The 21010-nt window shown below is 36.2% G+C and overlaps 4 protein-coding genes across 4 annotated transcripts; all 4 read right to left on the bottom strand.

Annotated features, from left to right (window-relative positions):
• Window positions 1-136: 136 nt before the first annotated feature.
• Window positions 137-5427, bottom strand: LOC145569239 (ubiquitin carboxyl-terminal hydrolase 2-like). The gene is made up of 5 exons (XM_081628606.1): window positions 5372-5427; window positions 2250-2296; window positions 1394-1440; window positions 1175-1277; window positions 137-1071 (listed from the first exon to the last, which is right to left on the bottom strand). The coding sequence occupies exons 1-5, from the start codon at window positions 5400-5402 to the stop codon at window positions 286-288; spliced, it is 1014 nt and encodes a 337-aa protein (XP_081484732.1). The 5' UTR covers window positions 5403-5427; the 3' UTR covers window positions 137-285.
• A 569-nt stretch (window positions 5428-5996) lies between these two features.
• LOC145566889 (uncharacterized) lies at window positions 5997-6491 on the bottom strand. The gene has a single exon (XM_081626165.1). The coding sequence runs from the start codon at window positions 6489-6491 to the stop codon at window positions 5997-5999; it is 495 nt and encodes a 164-aa protein (XP_081482291.1).
• A 704-nt stretch (window positions 6492-7195) lies between these two features.
• On the bottom strand, window positions 7196-8671 carry LOC145566888 (F-box/kelch-repeat protein At3g23880-like). The gene has a single exon (XM_081626164.1). It carries the CDS (start codon window positions 8669-8671, stop codon window positions 7196-7198), a length of 1476 nt encoding a protein of 491 aa, XP_081482290.1.
• Window positions 8672-10157: 1486 nt separating this feature from the next.
• Window positions 10158-21010, bottom strand: LOC145567798 (ABC transporter F family member 3-like). The gene is made up of 18 exons (XM_081627180.1): window positions 20576-21010; window positions 18733-18948; window positions 17778-17970; window positions 17423-17631; window positions 17164-17322; window positions 16459-16587; window positions 16281-16382; window positions 16021-16167; window positions 15717-15779; window positions 15368-15414; window positions 15198-15257; window positions 14886-14968; window positions 14159-14253; window positions 13320-13406; window positions 11803-11890; window positions 11521-11606; window positions 10904-10966; window positions 10158-10586 (listed from the first exon to the last, which is right to left on the bottom strand). Exons 1-18 carry the CDS (start codon window positions 20777-20779, stop codon window positions 10464-10466), a joined length of 2154 nt encoding a protein of 717 aa, XP_081483306.1. The 5' UTR covers window positions 20780-21010; the 3' UTR covers window positions 10158-10463.

Genomic DNA, 21010 nt, shown 5'->3' with positions numbered 1-21010 from the left:
TTGTCAATTTTTCCTCTTTTAGATGTCCTCGTTTTGATTGTTGGTGTAAGAACTAACAAGTAACTCAGTGCCAACTGCCAAGTATAAGAGAAGGGCAACTGAAAAAGTTTAAACATACCTTACTCAATACAATCAATTGCATATAGCCTGAATTCACTAATTAAACAACAGAATAGAGCATCTATCGTCGGAAGTACATGAGTAATGTTGTGAGGCATTCCCCAACTGACAATTAATTCACAAATAAAACAGACCAAACCCCAGCCTTTCTCTGATCTCATAGAATCAAGTGGAGTTGCTTACTTTCTTCTGCTGCGCCTTCTCTATGAGAGGCTTCAACTGCTTCTTCTCCGCAAGAATCTTAAGGAAATTGAACAAAAATGGAATATAATTATGCTTCCTGCGGATGTTTTCTGTTCTCCACTTCTTGAACTTCTCCTCCTCCATTACAATCTTCTCTGTAGCAGCTTCAATACCAACATTTACTTCAGCGAGTTGTCGGTTAAGTTCTTGAAGTTTGGTGTTTTCTGGTACCCCAGCTGTCCCCGACTGTGCAGCAAAGAGCTGTTGTAAAATGCGCTCTCTTTTTCTCTGACACTCCTTAAGCTCCACAGTATACAGCTCTTTCCTGTTTTTGATAACGGCCAAAAGATTAAACCTTATCTCGTTCTTTGAGTACTTCTCAATGCGCTCTTGGATGACAGGCTGAACCTTTTGCAGCCAATCGGAGTCATTTTGCCCCCCAGTGCAAGGGCCTAGGCTAATGGGCCCCTCCTTCAGCCCATCTAGCTCGTACAAGACTCCTTCATAGGGTAAATAGCTTATAAAATGGTAGACATCATCGTCCTTAGTTGCAGTTTTCTGCTCTTCAGGGACAAAGGGCTCGGGTCTAGCAAAACTATTATGTGCTGTGCGAATGGCTTCACTGTTGTTAATAGCCAGACCTTTAAGTTCGGATGGAAAATTCTTGGTGAATTCTTTCAGATTTGATAGCTCTGGGCCAACATCAACATCCGGAGAATTTAGAAGTATAGACAAAATTGCTTGCGTCGCACATGCATTGTTAATAACCTGGAAAACAAGTTCAGCACAAAATTTACTCCCTGTTTTTCCCCCAGAAAAATAAATTAATAATAAATTTATTAAAATAAACTACTCATACATAAATGCTTACCTGGCTAGCAAAAAACAAGTTGGGATTTGGCTCCTTGATGACAGCACGGTCATCTTTTTCCCCAGGACGCCACTTAAACAGGAATATCAACCCATATACAGGCCTGTTATTGGTAAAATATGAGATTTAAACATGTATCACTATTTTCAATGAAGAAATATTTTGATGAACAGGAAGATTATTGATGTGTACTCAATGATACTAGAGGCGATAACTCACCGCAGACTGTCCAGAGTCTCCAGATCTAGGGAATACAGTTCTTCAACCTGGATCAGCAGAATATCAGAGTATAAATCAGCACATGACCACAAATATTCATTGTTAGTGTCATTTATTCAAACAAATCAGTTTGCAGAGCCCAATTCATCGTACAAGTGCCAAAGCTTTAATCAGGGAAAATGTAAAAAAAATCATGTCTGCATCAATATGAACCTTCTAGATATATCCAGAAAGCCAGAAGCAACCAAAACACCAGTAAAATAAAAAAACAATAATGTCCTCTACATCAACTTCAATAGAAGTCAGGTTTTTTCCAACAAGCTAACTTGGTTCTGATTTTGAAACTAGCAAACATTCATAAATATTCAATTGATTGGAAGCAAGAAAATCTTGTACCAATTTAGGTAATTCTTACTTCACTTAAATTTTCTCTATAATACTCCATAGCTTCTTTTGCTATTAGCCAATTTACTAACATCTACAGTTAAAAACTCTAAGTCTTTTCTCTTATCAAGAATAACACATGTAGCTTGATCTCCTAGTCCCAAACCCTAATAACTTGATGAAAGTTGGTTGTGGTTTTGTAACAGAGTGATTTTCCGATTCCTTAAAAATAAAACTAAAAACCACAACTAAAGCTGATTTTTAGCTGGAAACATTAAATGAGCCATAAAGATATTTATGTCATGAATGGAGTGATTTATTTATAATTAATCAAGACCAAGTGCCTCACTAATTGAGGCTTAATTATTACACAACAAAACCCATACACACATGAGACATGACCTCCGTGTAAGAACTATACATGGAATTGATAACCAACAATATTCTGATTGGAGATATAGAGAGATTATACCTGAACACCCTTCACTTGCATTTGCTGTATAAGTTCTGTAAATACACCTGAAATTCAACACATGTCAGTTGCAGCTTAATAACATTGAAAGAACAATTCAATTGAGCATCCAGCTAGGAAATGAAGAAAAACTAATGGTTATTACAAGTGATTAATCATGCAATGAAGCCTCAATTTTCCATGTATTATTTAAAGTTACATTCCAAAACAACAAAGATATTTCAGTATAGTAATAATCGGAAATATCTCATGGATTAATGATTTAGGTGTTCTGACCTGAGTTTTTCTACATAGGTAGGAAGCGTTAAATTATAGTTTAAATAATAAAGTGTTAAAACAACAGCCAAACCAGCAATTATTAGGTCATAAGTCCCTTATTCATTGCAAAAATTATACAAATTCCAAATAAAAACACATGAGTTCCCTTCCTTGTCAATGTTATCATTGACTTTTACTGTTACGGCTTGTGTATATCCCAAATCATCTAAAACTAATCGACAACAATATTGCTCAGCTTCACCTTAATCTAGATTCATTCTTTTTTTTGCGCGCATCTTTTAATTGTTTTAGCTGATAAAGATGAGAAACTAAGTAAGTTAACCCAATAAGAGGCTTGTAACCAAGACCAATAACAGAGAAACAAAATACGTAGTATCAAATTAACATGTCTATGGAGGTTAGATCCGTGCAGCAAAAACAAAAAGTAAACCACTAGATCAGTGCTTCCTTCATATATAAGAAAGTAGCCATATACCAGGAAATACCATCTTTGGTTCCTACCATCCAATCACCGGTGAATCTATTACTGCAGAAAATCACCACTGGCATAAAACTTCATTATTTCTCACTTAGTATATCACAAACAGTCTTCCCTAACTATAGAAAATCTTCCATATTAACAATTATGGAAACCACTGGAAGGAGATGTTTAAGAAAATCATCTAGTCATAGTTTCAAACTTTCAATAGCATCTTTTGTAACTGAGAAAGATAGATCAATGGGGATTGGGGAAGCACTTGACTGCAAAGCTTCTAAAGTCTGGTCTGTTTAGTAGCCATAGAATGGTAGAAAGGAGAGACACAAACAAACAGAGGAAATAAGAAAGCAAAACAATGGTCAAGCATTAAGCTTGTCCTGATGAAAGCAAAATGATGGTCAAGCATTAGGCATACAGGAGTTTTTTTTTTTTTTTTTTTTGAAGGGGGGAGATTATATTCATTAATAAAAAGCCATACGGCACTTACATAAGAGATCATAATCGAACAATACAAAGACAACCGAACCAATTACAAGTTCGAAATAAACGAAACTACAATTGCACGCGCAGAATGACTTTCTTAAGTATCCTTGGCTCATATAACGCTGTCCTATGCAGCCTCTTGCAAGGGGGTCTGGCAATATGATGTAATTTCTGACGAGAACCTTCATTGGCTCAGAATCCCGTACTCCTCGACCTGTCAAAATTGGTGTCGTACACTTCACCATAGACAAGATCAATCCGATTCAAACACGGATATCGGCATGAAAGCAAAACCCTTTAGCCCAAACCAACAGAAGATCAAACCGAAGCCCCATAGCCAAAAAACCCGGCTTAAATCCTGCACCAGAAGATCGGTACACCGATCTGCAAGCCCCATATCACTCCAACACACCACACAAACAGAAAAAATAATAAAACTAAAAAACACACAACGACTTCTAAAAGGAAAAACAGAACGAAAACTAAACCCTAAAACAAAAAACGAAACCCTAACATCCCACCCCGCCGCCAAACCGAGTCCCACCACCCACGCTCTGGGATTCACCGACCCAGCCCACGAAACGCCGGAAATAAACGCACGGACCACCGAGGCCCGCCTGAGAAGCCCGAACCCCACACGCCCCTGAGCCGCTGCAACGACAACCGTACACGAGGGACTTAGAACGGCCCTACACGAGGGACTTAGAACGGCCCTACACGAGGGACTCAGAGGGAGGAAACTCCCCCTCCCCGTTCTCGTAAACCACGTCGCGGCAACGGACAAAGGGGTGGGGCGAAGGCGCGGCGAGGAGGCGGTACAAAGAAACGACGGTAGGCCGGCCTCACAGTCGGAGAAGAACAATGGCGGCGGACGAAGAGGCGGTGCGGCGTCAGATGAAAGGCTGAAAAAACGAAAAACCATAACGGAAAAAGAAATAAACAATCTAAAGGGGTAGATCGGAGGCTCGCCGACACTGTGGCGTGGGAGGTGAGCCACACGACCGCCGGCGAGCCTCATAGCCGGAGAAGAAGAAGAGGGGCGGCGGTTTATGGGAGAGAGAGAGAGAGAGAGGATTTTTAGAGAGAGAATGTTCCTCTAATGTATTTTCTAATATATGTTCCTCTCCGTACTTTGTAAATTAGGCATACAGGAGTTTGTAGAGGGGAAATAGAGGAAGACAATAAAAGAGGTATGTAAAACAATTAACATAATGAAGTACTAGGACAAACTACAGTCCTAGGGGCATTTTTCCTACTGCTAAGTCACTCTTTCCGGCGAATGAAAGATCAATTTCGCTACCACATTCTATTATTTGTTCCATAATCGTTTGGCAAATTTCCTCTATCCTTCAAAATTAAGTACTCGCACGAATTTAGTAATGTATAACTCTCACTACTTCAATAATAACTGCATATCAATTGATCCATTAAAGAGCCATGCCACATCAGCAAAAGTTACCAAACAGAATCAACAAATCCAAGCTTTAAATGCAAACCATATAAGGCCAGATTCTTCACCACAAAAAACCACTCAAGAAGAGCTAGAATAGTATATAAACAAAAGAATTGCTAGAATGATTAATGGAATTCTAGGAGGAAAAAAATCAAATAATAATTAAGCTGGTACAGCCCCTTACACACTTACTTGTTTAATGATTAGACATTTGAATTCAGAAAGGAATTACATCAGCTAAACAAGAATGAAACAATCCACACAAAATCAAAATTCGGAAATCAACTTAGGATTATTTGGAAGACAAGCATTGTGACATAACAAAGTCAAGATTCCAATCCTCGTGTCAAATGCACAAGCAATAAGATATCAAAAAATCTCTACAACAACAAAGTAAAACCCTCACAAAGATATGCAAAAAAGCCATACCAGGATCAGACTCGATTGTGCACCACGACATGATCGAAGACGAATGACCTGTGAAGAATAACTGAAACAAATAAAAATCAATAACTTCCCCAAATAGATGTCTCTCCGTCGTTTTAGGATCAACTCGAAAAAATATCAGTTCCTATACATTGTACTCACACTCGTGCAATTTGTCCTAATAAGAGATATATTAAGTTTAATTGCCAATTTTATTGGAATGGAAGATTGTCCACACCCAAATATACTCTTACTCACATTTATAGCGCGCTAAAACCCTAACATTACGAATTCAGAGTTGTAACTAGGACTAACTACACTCTTATTACTTCACTGTTCATAAAAGCTGCTTTCGAGACCCCAAAACAGCCTCTACCTCCTCAACCTCTTTCATTCTTCCCTTCCTTGGGGAAGCTTTGAGCCACCTCCCCCACCCTAACTTAGCTTTTTTATTTTCTTCAGACACCATCACACAATCCCGCTCAGCGTGCCCAATAACTCCACACGCATAGCAGAAGAACGGGAGTCGTTCATAGGCAAATTCAACGATAATCTCATTCCCCCTCTTTTCTGGCATCTTCGCAGCGGTTTTGTCACATTGATCATAACTTTCACACGCCTAAAACGATCAAGCCCAAGGACGTCCTCCTCGATCATCCTCCAGGACCTCCCCTAAATTCGTCATAAGTTCCTTAACAGCGTTATCAGATCGGCAATTAAAAGGCAAGTGCTTAATTCGTATCCAAAACGGCGAGTGAACAATAGCAATTTGTTCCGGCTGTTCATTCCCTTCCACTTCTTTGAGAACCAACAAAAGATTATCAAAACAGCACGGTCTTCCCTGCAAAACCTTCTCTTTGTCCCTCCAATGGAAAAATTGGAAAGCAAACAAATTAGGGCTAAGAACCCTAATAATCAATTTGTCCGAGAGCGCCCAAACCTTAGTCATAGTAGTTTTGAACGCCTCCACGTTATATGGTCTATCAGTAATCAATCTCCCGATTAGCATCAGGTTAAACTTCTCTGTAGAAGATTCTGCCTCTACAGCTCTTAAATCCACCACACTACCTTCCTCTTCATCAAGTAGCAAGTTTGCATAACGAGAAACAATTTCATCCGCCATGTCCTAGTCAGAGATCAACCAAGAATAGAGGAAGAACCGGCAATCCGGCAGGAAAACCTAGGCTAGTAGAGAGAATAACCCTTTTCTTTTCAAGGGAGAACCGTCATCCTAGTTTCGTTAAAAAAAAATAATAATAAATAAAATTATAACAGGTTATTTTTTTGTTTATTTTATTTTATTTTTGTAATATTGAGTAAAATGGATAGTACGTGTTTTATTAGAAAAAATAAATAAAAATAATAATACTGGAAATTATTTTTTTTATTTTTTTTTTTAAAAAAGTAGAAGTTATTTGGAGGATAGTGAAAAAAAAAAAAAAAAAAAAAAAAAAAAAAAAAAAAAAAAGTGCATGAGATTGAGGTTTTGGATGTGCTACCTCTGTTTTCAAGTTTTTTACGTACCTTTCATTTACAAGGTGGAGGAAGTATTAGATTCATATGAGCACTATAATTACGTAGTAATTTGTACTACCTCTGGCTCACTTGTTGGCTTACAAATAAAATCTTCTAAAACTTTGTGTTAAATGACAGATCTCAGATTATTATAAAATAGAGACCGCCTCTAATGAAGCGGTGCAACAAATTTTCTGATAAATATATAAAAAGTTTAGCCAATGCCAAATCTTAAAGAGGATAAAAACTATGAAAGCATTTCAAATCTATAATAGACCAACAAAAGTAAGGAAAATAAAAGAGCTACACCGCTTAAAACGTGCAGGGGTTGGACATCATTGGTTGGTTGACTTCGCGAATACAATAAGGCAGCTTAGCTAACTTATACCACTCATTGGTTCTATAAGGGAAAAATTTTAAATCTGTCTCAAAATCAATGTAAACGACGGAGTTGTTCATATATGGTGGTTCTGCAGGCTCCAGGAAAGCGCTGTCAACGGACGAAGCATCACCATCGTCGTCGTCATCATCATCATTTTCTTGTATTAGTTGAAATTCACGATATCTCCGTCCCAGATATCCCCTACACTCTTGCTGCAATAAATCCATTTTAACCTCCTGTTGTTGATCTGATGATGAATTATTTTGATGACTTGGTTGTACAGAAACAAGACTCTCGGTATAGGCAAGAATAGGACCGTCTACAAGAAGATGGAGCGATTTCACTTGTTGTTGTGTGACCAAATCATAGCATTTTAGCTCTTTGTCTTTGCCGTTGTGAAACACAATTGACCTGTTGTTTTGCAGCAGCATTGATGGAGTAAACAAGACGAAGTCAGGAATTGTGACAGATAGTTGTTTGATCCAATACCCTGCAGGGCCATACTTTTTTAAAACCCAAACTTCTATGCCCGATGTAGGCTGTATGAAGTTGCCGTCCAAAATATATACGGCAGGATACATGTTATCAGAGTCAGAGCCGCGATCCAAAAACCCATCCGGGTGGCTACAAGGCAGACGGGTCTGCAAAAAAACCTCATCAACCATGTCAAAAGAGAGAAGAAAGGTAATCAATCTATGCATACTGTCGCTGCCACCGCGATCAGTGCATATCCAATGGCACATACGACCATTACACATAACTTTAGCAGAACTACTTACTGATACACCACCATATCCGATGTTCATTGTTTCGACATCGAGCTCCCTCCAGCAATTAGCAGCAAGGGAGTATAACACTAGCCCCTTCCTAATGTTACCGAGACGGGCGGGATCAATACCATAAAAACAAACAACCTTGAAATCATTGGTTTCGGAGTCAAACCCGAAACCAAGATTTTCATGAATATGATCATCTGCTAAACTCGGCAGCTTAAACACTTGTCGAGTAGCCGGGTTCCAAAACAAAAACACGGTCTCAGAAGGACCTGATCTGTCGAATTGGACAAAGAAAACGCCATTACAAGGGCCGGAAATCTTGATAAAGTGGATTACGTCGCGATGATCAATACCCAACTTGGGTTGTTTATACGAGACAGCAGGTCTAATCTTAAATGCAGTTTCAAATGTTAAATTTTGGTATGAGAAAACAGAAAACGAACAAGCACGGGAAAATTCGGTCAAAAAAGAATCATAACCAAGATTTGAACGAGTAGCATAATGTTTTGATACAAATTCTGAGGATTTTATGAGAGACCGCCAATACTTACATACACTTGTAAATCGAATCAACGATTTCACCGGTAATTGAGCAAGTATCTCCATCAACACATCACGTGGGAATTCCATATCCAAGGAATCAAAAGATTTTTATCAAGATTATAAATCAAGAGTGATTCTTTCAGGAAATCGAATCAATTCAACTTGAAAGAGTATGAAGAGCACTTCAAAAGAGGGGCAGGGCTTTGGTCAAATTTACACCCTAATGGTTTATACCGATCGACTTAATATAGAGCGGTGATGAAAATATTTTTTTTTTTATATTTAGAAGATAATTGTTAGTATAACTTTAAAATAATAAAACTAGGTAAAGTATAACCTTCAGCCAATTTAGGATAACTTTTAAATTTGTTTAGGATAACTTTAACTCTAATATGATAAGTTTTCTAACGGTAATATCATTACCTGTATTGCTGTACATTAAAGTTGTAAAAAAGTACATTAAATGCTACTTTTCATTTAAGATATTCAATTCTCCAAGTTCTCATATATTTCCCATGAGTCATACGAGAGTAGTAATATTACACTTGAGAGTTTACAGGTTTTTTTGCTTCATATCTTCTTTCTTTTATTCTTCTTTTATTTATTTTTTTATATTTTTATACTCCTTTTTTTTTTTTTTTTTTTTTTTTTTGTTGTTATTGTTGTTGAAGAACGCTTCATATCTTTAAAAAAATTAACTTTTTTTTTTTCATTTATTGGTTCCAACTCTGACAAAAATTTAGTTTTGAATTAGTAGTTGAAAAGTTTGACCCGCAAATGGCTCAAACCATAAGTCTGATTGATCATGATTTTCTTCTACATATTAGGAGGTTGCAATTAACTTTCAAAATTTTATCTCTATATATTGGCCAACAAATTCAAATGTATCTTCCTTTATAAAAGCAAGAACGCAACCATTTCTTCATCTGATGGAGGTTCATTCAAATCAAACATTTTGCTAGTACAAAATCAGAAAATAAAATATTAGACGCAATTTCTTATTATGTAAATTTAATAACAAAAGTATGTAAGCAATATACACTACTATTACGAGATAAATAAGATAGCTAAAGAGTTTAACAAACTTAAATCAAATCAAGATATAATTCACAGACTAAGCTACATACATTCTAGAGTAAATTGCTTTCATACGTACCTTTTTATTTTGCCGATAGTCGATGTTCATTATTATCCATCCATGAACATGTTTTTACCTATCTTAGTAATGAAATATCATTTTTTTTGTTTTTGTTTTTTGATGATTGAAAGAACCAATAATATACATGTAAAATAATTGTCTCTTTATCTTCCATTAATTTATGAAAGTTATGGCACTAATTTTAGGTTGCATTCACATAGTACTCAGTTTTATTCTTTTCGGATGATAAGAAATATTTAATATAATAAGAGCAATAAATGTGAAAAAGACAATGCATCAAATATTATTCTTATCTAGCATTCCCGGGGGCGCCATTTAGCTTTTACCATAATAATAACAGCAATTTAGTATAGTTCAGGTCACTTTGTTTTACTTCATTTCTATAAATTTCAATCCACCAAAATGGAGCCTAAATAATTCAAAAGAGTAACAAAACCATATAGCTTAATAGCTATTTGATATTAGTTACTTCGTATCTTTCAACTTTTTTGCATGTTGCATATGAATGTATTCAATTAGTTGATTGTTGTATAGTAATTGTTCGTAAGAATAGCACAATCATACACTCCACTTAATTAGCGGTAACATACAGCAGCATGTTTGCTATGGTTTCAAACACTCCTGCCATTACACATTAGTGATATTCTATGCCCACCACATAAAACTTATGTGTTCCCTACATAAAAACTTTAGAACTCATGTTTTGACAACTGACTCAACTCAAGATGAGTGCAGTAACTTCTTATAATCTTGGAATGTCCCACGGAAAGGTGTCACAATCCCATCAGACACTGCCCACAGCTCATCAACACTGTTGGAAATTAAGTGTTCATCGTGACTAACCTGCATAGACATAGACATCACTTATCCAGTTAAGGATTGTTGTGTTTGTGCTCCAATGGTTGGTTTGGTACAGGTTATAAGTAACATTCGAAGGCAATGGTAAAGAGTTAGGAAAGTTTCACAACAATGTCCATGATAGTGCAATAAACAGTTATGATGAAAATTGCAACACATACTTAGAGGTGAGGAAGCATTATCACGGACATTGTTGGACTTAACCTCATTACCATTACTATCAATTGGGGCAAAAGAGCCAAAAAAAAAAAGTATCAATAAATGGTAGCTACAGGCTACAGCCAAATGAAAGAAAATAATACCATCAGTATTCCTCCTTGGAACATAACAAGACCCTGGATAAGAGCTTCTACAGCATCCAAATCCTGCAGTTAATTTAAAGTGCCATAATCAAATTATGTCTGAAAAATTTCAATTGAAACGTCTCCTACATAGAACAGTAAACCCACAAACCACATTGAAGGATTCTTCACATAACTTGGCAACTGCTATTGTTAAAGGTTGGCAATCTTCTACTATGAACAAATGTATGATGACAGAACAATATTGGGAAATAGCAGAAACAAATCAAGCTGATATAGCAAATACATTTACTAACTGTTAACCTTTAGTTCCCCACAATATGAACAAATAAGTCAATCCACATTATTTTCATATTTTTGTGACATGTCAGACACAAACTGGAAAAAAGAAAATGTCAAGCCCACATTTTTTTCATTATTTTTGACGCGAACTGCACACAGAAATGGACTATGCAACAAAGAACTCGACTTTTCAATTCATAGAAGTTTGTTAATTCGATAATTCATCCACCTGATACATTCAAGATTTTGAGGGCACTGCTGCCTCACCCATGGTTCAGCAATTTAGCACTCCTTTATACGAAGTAACCAATAATCACAACGATGAAAATACTTACAAGATGATTTGATGGCTCGTCCAGCAATAATAAATGTGGCTTCTTGAAAGTTATCTTTGCAAAAGCTACTCTGCTTTTTTGACCACCTGTTACAAAAAACCATTCTATCCATTAATGGAGTCCCAAAACTTCAACAACCATAAATTGCAGGATCACCGAGAAGCAGACAAGATTAAGTAAAAAAATGAATCAGAATTGGATATAGTTTTCCGCATCCATCCTGCAAGCTAAGAGAAAGTTTCCACGATGACCAGCATATCAATATGCTGAAAAGGAACATACCAGATAAGGTGTACATAGGCTGAAGCGCAAGATTTCCAGTTATACCAAATGAACCCAAATGACCTCTCAACTTCTGTTCAGGAACACCCTGAAATATTAACATATATAAAGTTTTCAGAATAGTCCGGTCAAATCTTTCAAGTATACAAAAAAAAATAAAGAAAGTTTTCCATCATAAATTCCCTCCTCAACATGTTCACCAATTTTGCACATATTTCTCTATGCCAAATTATTTAATAAATGCTACTGATTAGTGATTAAGTAGGTAACTGCATCGGAAAGTAACTACAGTTTAATGCCAAAAAATGCTGCCTGGGGTCCTACTGAAAGTCTGAAACTGTGGACACCTTAAAAATCGGTTCTTTCTCATCGGATAGTGGGAAACATAGATAACATAACATCCTAGGCCAAGGGATTCTGATGAAAGCTGCAACTGCCAAATCAGATTCTTCAACAAAGCCTAATGAAAGTGCTCAACTAGATAGACCAATCCTTCTTCTCCTGCTTAAGCCAAGAATGCAAAGACACCGCCTACTACTATTACAAGTTCACATTCTCTTTACCTGTACTGCCTTAACAGATTCTGCTGGGACATCTTTGCTACATTTTCCTGAAACTGAGACTTCTCAAGCTCACTCGGGGTTTTTTCTGAAGGCTTTTGCTTTAAAGGTATGTAATAGCTTATGTGAAGCTTTTGGCTAGTCTACTTTATTCCTAATCGCTTATGCGAAGCTTTTGGCTGGACTACTTTATTCCTAAAACTGGATGATATGTCCAATTTTCCATTGTTCCATACACTTCAAAAAAATTTAATTTGCAATGTCATGAATATCACACTAGTCAATACTACAAAAAGTTAATATTTTAAAAAAATAATAAGACGAGTCTAACAAAATCCCACATCCCTAATCAAAAAAAGAAAGAGAGATCCCACGTGACTGCATTTTTGCTTCAGTATAAATTACCAAAAAAACAATCAAGGTTCAATATGAAAATAATGTAAGAGTCAAAACATTGCAAATAAAAAAACAGAGGAGGAACCAGTGGCATAGTTGCATAAGTGGCTTCTCACAACCTTTACACTGTATGTCACAGCTGTTGTAGTTTAATCTGTAAAGTTGGTTTTTTTTTACTTAATCATGGTTTTTGATAGTTTTTATAGATGTATATGAACATGTATTTTTGAGCACCTTAATTTGTTAAGAACCGAGGGCAAAACATTCATAGTGACCACAAAATGAATAACAATTATCTAGACATGTAGAAATTAATATTATCGATGTGAATAGCAGCTTTATTGCTACAACTAAAGACATAAGAAAATAGCCAATAATAAACCAACATCAAGCTCTGAATTTATTGCCACAAGTGACATGTTTCAAGGGATGGCAAGTAAAATCCTGTGTAAAACAGCCCTACATAATGGAGCAGTCTTTACATAATGCAATGGTGTTATTTAATCCTAAGGAATAATTTCATGTAACCGACAATAAAAACAACATTCTCAGAAAACCTACCGGGAAGCAGCGCATCAAATATAGAAGAGGATTTGAAGACAAGTCCAATCCATCAACATGGTGCTGACTAAATACAGCAATACGGACCTGCATATATAAAGTAAAAGATTAGAAGTTGACTGCGGTTGAAACAAACATGAGAAAACATGCCTTCAAGATTTTCTTCATGAACTTAATTGTTTATAAAGCCATAAGCTCCTTTCAGTTCCATAACAGCAAGAAGTCTGGTCTAAGTTAAAGAATCCTACTACTATTCAAAAAAAAAAAAAACCCCAACCAAAATGACATGTGAGCCAAGCAAGCATAAAAAACAGGCAGTTGAACAAATGACAAGGCAGGGAAGAAAAACAATCAGCAAGTAACTGACCAAGACTATCAAATAATTCACAGAAAGATACAGCAGTGATTAGCATTCACATATAGATAAAGTAGCTCAGGAAGCCAATTTAACTCCAGCTATAGGCTTGAAATGTGGCGTATGAAAACAGGTATTGCCCTGACATTAATGCTTGTGAAGTTTCAGTAGAAAAGATGCAAGACCACACAGCACCACGCCACCACTCAGCAATCAACGAGGAAAGAAATAAAAAGTAGAAAAAATACTAACTGCAATACATCACAAATGACGACGTTACAATACTGAGACAAGAAGACTTCTAATTTTTTAAAGCTCTGAAAAAGAAATATCAGCTTATAGCATTAACAATTGCAAAATAAAAGAAAAAATTACAGTACCAAGGCTAATTACAATAACCATATTATTCCAGGCAGCAATAGAAAGTTTAATGCAACAAGGATAATAGTTTGATAAAATGTGTACCAATGTACATACTGTATACCTTGGCTGAGCGGAATACAGTTCCTGAGCTTGGTTGCAGTTCCCCAGCAATCAAGTTGAGTATTGTGGACTTGCCGATACCATTAGGACCAACCACTACAGAATAGTATTAAATTTAGATCAAAAGCATCCAATAATCAAGACTTTTCGCCGAAAAATTTGACAACATGCTTGGTCCAAATCAAACCAAAATCATTCTAATGGGAAACAAAATGCCTTATCTAAATAAAGATATCATCACTTATGAATATAGGCATACACCTAAACTCCTCACCTAAACTAAATCATGTTCCTTAGCAAACATTCTGTAAGATAAGAGAGACTAATTCATGAATCATGTCCACTGGTAATGGTTGGGAGCTTAATCAAAACAATTACACAAGATGGCAAGGATGATAGAGACAGCAAACTTCAAAGATTCATTAACAAATTGTTTCAGAAAAAAAAAAAAGAAAAGGAAACAAAAAAAAAAAAAAAAAAAAAAAAAGATTCATTAACAAATAAATCATTCAAACAAGAAGCGATCATTCAACATAGACAGATCTTATTGCCTTTTACATGTAAAGTAACAGAATTTCCAAACAAATGCAGTTGTTCACTCATACTGCAGATAATCAAATCAAAAACAAAAGAAAGATAGAAGAACCAAAATCGCTGAGGAGAATGCATAAGCGCCTACAAGCAGTCAAGCAGACAAAAAGCATGGAGAACTAAGATGAAAAACTTACTAGCAATACGACTGTCCAAATCAATCCCAAAATTCAAATTCTTGAACAGTGTCGGTCCGCCAGGATAGGCAAAAGATGCATCACTAAAACAACATTCAAACATAAACAACTTCAGAATAAATCCTGGCTTCATAACCAGAATCAGTTATTTGCAAAGATAAATTTGGACATAAAATCAAGCATAAAGAGCCAGATTCCACAAAGCTTCCAAGAAATTAAGGAGATTAAGGTTTATCTATAATAAACACAATTATACCTGTGTGTAAATTCAAAATCAAAAGCAAAGAATGAAAATCAGAATTATAAACATACCTGAAACTTATGATAGGAGGACCTGGTCGGTCATCTGGTGTTGGAAATTCAAATTTGTAACTGCCAAGGTAGAAAACTGAATATTAACTTGTATAAAACACAGCGTCAAATCATAAGCCAAAGACATGTAAAATGTTAAAGAAGCAAGCTATGAAGATGGTAATGCATACTCAGGATCATTAACAATTGCATCAACAACACCCAAGCGGTCTAGTGCCTGTTAAGATAAAAATTAATAAAAAGAGAAGCATTCAGTAAAAAAAATATATATATATATCATGATGAAAATTTAAAATACTAATCATCTGGAAAAAGAAACCAACAGTGCAGATTTATAATATAACATGGAATATTTTCTTATTGAAAAGTTAGTTAAACAAGTAATAAATCAAAAGGTAAGAGCTATTCACTTGAACATTAAGTTCCAAAACGGGAGAATCTTAGATCATCCAACAAATAGCAAAGACATCATAAACCAAAAACCTTAATCAACAAAGTTAGAAGAATATCAATTAGCACCTTGATTCTAGATTGAACAAGAGATGCACGCTTCGCATTGTAACGAAATTTGTCAATAAAAGCCTGCAACATAGGAAGAAATGAAGAATAAAGCTTAGCACGCATAAAAATATAGAGCAGGCCAGAAAATACACAATGAAAAGCTATGAGACCTTGAAGGGAATAATATCGACTAGAACACAATAAAATAAATTTAAGAAAAATCCTACTTGAATGTGTAATGGTGGAAGCTGAAAGCAATCATTGACATGATATAAACAAGCAACAATAATTAAATCAATTGCAGCAACTTTTGACCACAGACCTGCATATGCGACCTGGATTTTTCATTAGCCTCAACTGCTCTCTGTTGAACCTTCAGTTGTTCCTCTCTTGTCCTCTCAAATGTGTCATAATCTCCTTTGAATGTAGTCAATTTTTGCCCATGCAGATAAATGATATCAGTGACAACCTGAAAGGATATATTGAAATGATATTTTTAATAATTCCACTTGACAAAGTTCAGAATATGGTATTACTAGTCAAACATCCTTGCCAACAAACAGCTTCAAATTAAAACTCTACCGAATTCAAAAATTCTCTGGCATGAGACACAACTATAAATGTTTTGGGCCATTTCAATAAGTAAGACTCCAGCCATAGCACAGCATGTAGATCAAGATGGTTCTGCACATAAAATTCAGAGGCAGCCATTACATCAATACCATCAAAAAATAAGAGTTTGAATGAGCATAATACTTACTGTCGGTTCATCAAGAAGTAATAGATCAGGCTCTATAAACAACGCACGTGCAAGAGCTATACGCATTCTCCATCCTCCAGAAAAGGTTCTTGTGGCCTTATGCTGCATCTCTGGTGAGAAACTGAGACCCTGGAAATATTCCAATTGCCAACAAACTATCAGTATTTAGTATAGGCATCAACAACACTGAATAGCAAGTGACCTGTTCCAAAAAGACAACTTAAGAATCAAGGACATCCCAGATCTCCCTAAGCTATTTCATGGTAATTCATTTCTGTTTGAATGTGTAAAGCTCATGAAGCCATCGTACATGAAATTGATATTTATTCAATCATAGTTTCAATCATGCAGCCCACTGTGTTATTGCAAGGGTATGACTACATACATCAGACACCCTGTACAACTGTACAAGCTAGACTTAGTGATAAGTGGAGAATGGTTTCTTTCAATTTGTAACTCAGTACACTAGTACAGTGTGTTTGGTCTATTTTTTGTTATGATGTGATGAGGTGATTTTGGTGCTTGTAATGAGTGGTATGCCACTCTCATGTAACTTCCCCTTTTTGGCAATATGTTTAGCTTACTTTTACCCAAAAAAAATCCAAAATAAGTTGAGTAGAGCACATTCTATATATTTAGAAAATCATCTGGCTAAACCAAGATCACAGCCAAACGAAAGCAATATCAATATATGCTCATACTGACCGCAAGGATTGAGGCTGCTCGTGCCTCTGCTGAATCAGCATCTATGAGTTCAAGTCTTTTGTATATTTCTTGCAGCCTCTCCGTAATGTTATCTTTACCAATATCTCCGTTCAATGCACCATTGCTTTTTTCATCTGAGCCCTGAAGTTCATGTTCTCTCTATTGAAAAGATAAATAGAGAGCAATTAATATCCAAATAACTGTAATAATGTAATGTACCTAACGGAATGTGATGAAAATTTTAGAAGTAAAGTTTCACCTGCAGCGCTAATAAGCGAGCTTCTTCTTGCAAAAGCTGGTTTCGTTCAATGTCTGAATTGAGTACACACTGTAAGGCAGTTGTGTCATCTCCCACCACTTCTTGCTCCACATGTAGTATTTGGCAGTTTTTTGGAATACCATCAATGGCCTTCAAGGCCAGGTGCCTGAGGAATGTAGTTTTTCCTGTACCATTTCTCCCAATAAGTCCTGCCAATGAAGAACAATAGCATCAACTAAGTCACCGGAAATACACTGCTGAATTTTTAAAGATTAGATTCCTCATTGCCATTTCTAATGAGCAAGAGACTTGAGGAGGAGGTGCCTCACAGAATATCGGATTGTGGAAAATATACCATAGTGTCTCCCAAAAGAAAGAGTCACTGAACCATCTACAATGAGATCCCGGCCTCCAACAGATACAGTAAAGCTATCTAAATGGATATCCCTGATAGTAGGTCCACCAGTGTCTTGCCCGTGATTTACGCATACAACAGGCATTCCTGCTCTGACAGCTTCCATTTCTTCCACATGCTTCAGGTATTGAACCTGTTTAATTTTGAACAATAAGAAAATGAATGTAAAGGGCATACAAGATAGATATAGACAACTAATAGGCATCAGGAGAGCAAAACTAACTACACACTAAGACCTGGGAAATCTACACATTACTTCAATCAAAATAGAGTTCAAAGGAAGTTGAAACACATTGCAAATTATGACCCCCCCCCCCCCCCCCTCCTCATACAGCAAGCCTACTCTTTCTATTGAATATTAGATTGGAAAAGAATTGAAATGCCTAGTTCATTCCAAACAAAAAGTTGAAATAGGTTATGTTATTTGATTTGATCTATTATATCTCTCTCTGTCTACAGATAACCTGCCTACATTACAAAAAACCTTCATGCTACTTAAGATGGAAAATTTTTCACATATCATGTGAAGTAAACCCATCCACTAACTCTCTTTCTCTCACACTCTCACCCCACACTACTAAATCCTAAATAAGTGTGTTCAAACCTAATAGGAAGATATTTGAGGACTGAGGGAGTGTTGTAATACTGAATATATTGTGATGCTTTCATTTGTGCCTAGATGGTTAGCTAACCCCCACCAAGCAACTCAGAATGGCATATTACATACACTCCTAGCAACCTGACAACCAGTCCAACAATAAATATATAACTAGTCCAATAAGCATCCAATTTGCTGTTCCAAACCAATAAGCTTGAAGTTGTTTAAGCGGGACACGAGTAAAAAAACAAATTAAAACTTGTGACAAACAACCTTGTAAGAAAACATTGAATTTACCTCTCTTTGACGTTCGTCCTTCCTCTTCTTCCTCTCAATCTTCATTTTGTCACGCTCAGTCAATAGAGGGCCATCTACCTCCTCGACCTTTTTTTTTGGCACGACATCTTCGTCCATCCCATCAAACATCCTTACTGGTGCTGCTAGACTTCTTACAGTCGGCTTTGGCTTAACTAATCCATGTTTCCCAAATTTATCACATAATATGCTACACACCTGTCAAGATTGCCAAAATTCAAAAAAAATCAAATAGGTTTCATCATAACACAACAGATTCAAAATATCGATACTTCCTCTTTTTTTTTCTTTTTTTTTTCTCTTTTTTTTTAAATGTTACAATTTGAACGGCACATAGTTTAAATAAATTTAATTGACTTGAACATAATTAAATGTAAGTGGGGTAGTTAGAGCATTACAAAACCATGAAAACTATAGGTCATGTATGGTAAAAAGCTAAAAGCTAAATTGATTATGTTAGCTGATTTTGACTAGCGTATTGTATTAAATGTTTATATAAAGAATTTGGTAAATAATTGATTGCTTAAAGCTATTTGCGAATGCAAAATGGCTGATAAACTAATTGTAACTAATTGTGGGGTAGCTAGTTGAATTCGGGTTTTAGACTAAATAGGGGTATAAGTATAATTTCACCTAAAAAATTTAAAACAACTAATAAAAAAGCTTCTTTAAAATTACTTATTGAAAAAGAGCTTATTTGATGAAATAAATTTTTGAATCAGCACTCCACCAAACACTTCAAATTAACTTATCTAGCGGTCAATTTGGTCAAATAAGCCAATAATGCCCCATAAGCTCTTTACCAAATACCTTCATAGTGGAGGTAATAGTTTATTAAAAAGTAAGAAATATGAAAGGAAAAATAATATTTTAAAAAAGTAGTAACGGGTACGGGTGGAGATCATGAGAGAAGAGAGATGAATATGTAAAGGTTTGCCCAATGTATAAAAAGGTTCGAGGGCAATGAGGCAATGAAGATCCTGCTACGCCTGGGTGCGCTTTGGTGCACCTCGCCTCTTTGAAGTGAGGCACACAATATAAAAAAAAGTTAATGAAAACTGCTTATGTGCACCTCTGGTGAGCCGCTTTAAATGTGTCTCGCCTAGAGCAAAAAAGGCACTCTACCATTATTGCCTAGCGCCTCTTTGTTATACAAAGGGTTTGCCAAAGATGAAAGTGTAACACCTTATAAAAATGGCCGGATTTGGTAAGAGTAACACTTTTAAACCTTAATGGATTATGAATATTGTTCACCTAAAACAGCTAGCAGCCTAGCAGTAAGTAAACATATCACCTATGGAAGTTTGATCGAAAAAAGACAAAAAGCTCACCTCACCTGTCCTTCCCTCTCTTCCCCAACAAAAGGATTTGAACGGTATGACATGGCAATATGGCAAAGTGAAGCTTGGAATGCAAGTGTTTTTCAAAAGGCAAGGAAAGGTAACAGCAAATTACTGAGGCTTCACTATTAAAAAAAAAAAAATCCCTTTGCATAACAACAAATTCATCGTCCTCTCCTAGAATCTAGATGCTTTACTATGCTTATTTTGAGTAGTCCATACATTCTCTTAACTTCTTAAGCCAAATTCACATTAACCCTTTAATAAACCCTAATCCTAGATCACACATTAATGAAAAATCAAAACTTTATTCCCAAAAAAATTAAAATCACAAGAATCCAATAACAATCCACCTGCAATTTCCAATACCCTAACATCTGAATCAATCAACAATTACTATCAATACAAACTCTCAAATTAGGTCATAATCAACATCATAATAATCAAACAAATAAAGCAATAGAATAAAAGAGAAAGAACATTACAGAGCGGCACTCAGAGAAATCGGTAACGGCGCCAGAATCGACAAGGAGCTCGCCGAGTGCGTCGTAAACGCCGTCGCCTTCAGCGCCGAAATCGAAATCTTCGTCGGCGAGGACATTGACGATGTAATCAATAATAGGTTGGTCTATGTCTTCGGCTCGTCTTCCCAACACTTCGTGTACTACCGAGCTCGCCACCTCCGTCATCCTCTAATGGCGGAACAAACACTAGCGAGAATGAGAGTTGAGGAGAGGAGAGAGAAAACGTTGGTATCTTCTTCCTCCTTCGCCAATTGTTTGTAACTCTGTTATTCGATGGTTGGAATAAGGTGCGGGAAAGTGGAGATACGGCGTTTTAGCTGATCTGCAGGTCTTGAGTTTTTGGATGGAGGATGAGTGCAGCCGTATGGTGCGTGACTGCGTATTGGGAAAAAAAAT

Source organism: Chenopodium album, chromosome 11, assembly GCF_948465745.1.
Source record: "Chenopodium album chromosome 11, dcCheAlbu1.1, whole genome shotgun sequence".
Taxonomy (NCBI): Eukaryota; Viridiplantae; Streptophyta; class Magnoliopsida; order Caryophyllales; family Amaranthaceae; genus Chenopodium; species Chenopodium album.
The sequence above is the reverse complement of the archived record's forward strand: the minus strand, read 5'-3'. Positions and strand labels throughout refer to the sequence as shown.

Bases quoted from the DNA above. Each gene is read 5' to 3' on its own strand.
- LOC145569239 (XM_081628606.1), bottom strand. From the start codon at position 5,402: ATGTCGTGGTGCACAATCGAGTCTGATCCTG. The intron at 1,278-1,393 runs GTGAGTTATCGC...TACCAATAACAG, and splicing joins GAGACTCTGGACAGTCTGCG to GCCTGTATATGGGTTGATAT. The intron at 1,072-1,174 runs GTAAGCATTTAT...CTTGTTTTCCAG, and splicing joins ACTTGTTTTTTGCTAGCCAG to GTTATTAACAATGCATGTGC.
- LOC145566889 (XM_081626165.1), bottom strand. From the start codon at position 6,491: ATGGCGGATGAAATTGTTTCTCGTTATGCAAACTTGCTACTTGATGAA.
- LOC145566888 (XM_081626164.1), bottom strand. From the start codon at position 8,671: ATGGAATTCCCACGTGATGTGTTGATGGAGATACTTGCTCAATTACCG.
- LOC145567798 (XM_081627180.1), bottom strand. From the start codon at position 20,779: ATGACGGAGGTGGCGAGCTCGGTAGTACACGAAGTGTTGGGAAGACGA. The intron at 16,588-17,163 runs GTCAGTATGAGC...GAATATTTCCAG, and splicing joins GAGCAGCCTCAATCCTTGCG to GGTCTCAGTTTCTCACCAGA. The intron at 11,891-13,319 runs GTAGGTTTTCTG...TTAATATTTCAG, and splicing joins ATTTGATGCGCTGCTTCCCG to GGTGTTCCTGAACAGAAGTT.